The sequence below is a fragment of the Meleagris gallopavo genome (assembly GCF_000146605.3).
Source record: "Meleagris gallopavo isolate NT-WF06-2002-E0010 breed Aviagen turkey brand Nicholas breeding stock chromosome 15 unlocalized genomic scaffold, Turkey_5.1 Chr15_random_7180001869677, whole genome shotgun sequence".
NCBI lineage: Eukaryota > Metazoa > Chordata > Aves > Galliformes > Phasianidae > Meleagris > Meleagris gallopavo.
The window spans coordinates 1-1,002 of NW_011098533.1; the positions used below are offsets into that span (position 1 = coordinate 1).

At 69.6% G+C, this 1,002-nt stretch overlaps 1 protein-coding gene across 1 annotated transcript; it reads right to left on the minus strand.

Annotated features, from left to right (window-relative positions):
- Positions 1 to 3: 3 nt before the first annotated feature.
- LOC104915506 (protocadherin gamma-A5-like) lies at positions 4 to 999 on the minus strand (the record flags this gene model as incomplete). Its single annotated transcript, XM_010726415.2, has 1 exon — positions 4 to 999. A coding segment is annotated over one exon (996 nt), but the record flags the coding sequence as incomplete, so codon positions are not given.
- Between the last annotated feature and the right edge of the window lie 3 nt (positions 1,000 to 1,002).

Below are 1,002 nucleotides of genomic sequence, written 5' to 3' on the forward strand. Positions count from 1 at the left end.
GCCCGAGCGCGACCCCGGACCCGGACCCTGCGCCGCCGCCGGCGGGTACAGCACCTGCGGCGCGTTGTCGTTCTCGTCCGCGATCAGCAGCCGCACCGACACGTTGCTGCTCAGCGGCGGCGCGCCGCCGTCCTCCGCCCGCACCCACAGCTCCACCTCGCGCACCTCCTCGTAGTCGAAGGAGCGCAGCGCGTACAGCGCGCCCGTCTCCGCCTGCACCGACACGTACGACGACAGCGGCGCGCCCCGCAGCCGCCCCTCCCGCAGCCGGTAGCGCACGCGCGCGTTCTGCCCCCAGTCCGCGTCCCACGCGCGCACCGTCAGCACCAGCGCGCCCTCGGCGTTGTTCTCGGGCAGCCGGGCGCTGTAGCGCGCCTCCGCGAACACCGGCGCGTTGTCGTTCACGTCCAGCACCCGCAGCGCCAGCACCGCGCCGCTCCGCAGCGCCGGCGACCCGCCGTCCGCCGCCCGCACCGTCACGTTGTACTCCGACGCCCGCTCGCGGTCCAGCTCCCGCGCCGTCACCACGCTGTAGTAGTCGTCCAGCGCCCGCTCCAGACGGAACGGCACGCTCTCGCCCAGGCTGCACCGCACCTCCCCGTTGGCGCCCGAGTCGCGGTCCTGCACGTGCAGCAGGGCCACCACCGTCCCCGGCGCCGCGTCCTCCGAGATCTCGCTCAGCGCCGACCGCACCGAAATCTCGGGCGCGTTGTCGTTCACGTCCGTCACCGAGATCGACACCCTCGCCGTGTCGAAAAGGCCTCCGCCGTCTCGTGCCTGAACCTCTAGTTCGTATGAGTTTCCTTCCTCGAAGTCCAGGTTTTTCAGTAGGTTGATCGCTCCCATGTTGGGTTCTAAGTGGAAGAATTTCGTTACTACGTTTGTCAGTTTTCTAAACGAGTACATCACTTCGCCGTTGGTTCCTTCGTCGGGATCGGTGGCGGTGACGCTGAGCAGCGTGGAGCCCACGGGCACGTCCTCGGGCACTCGCACCGTGTACAC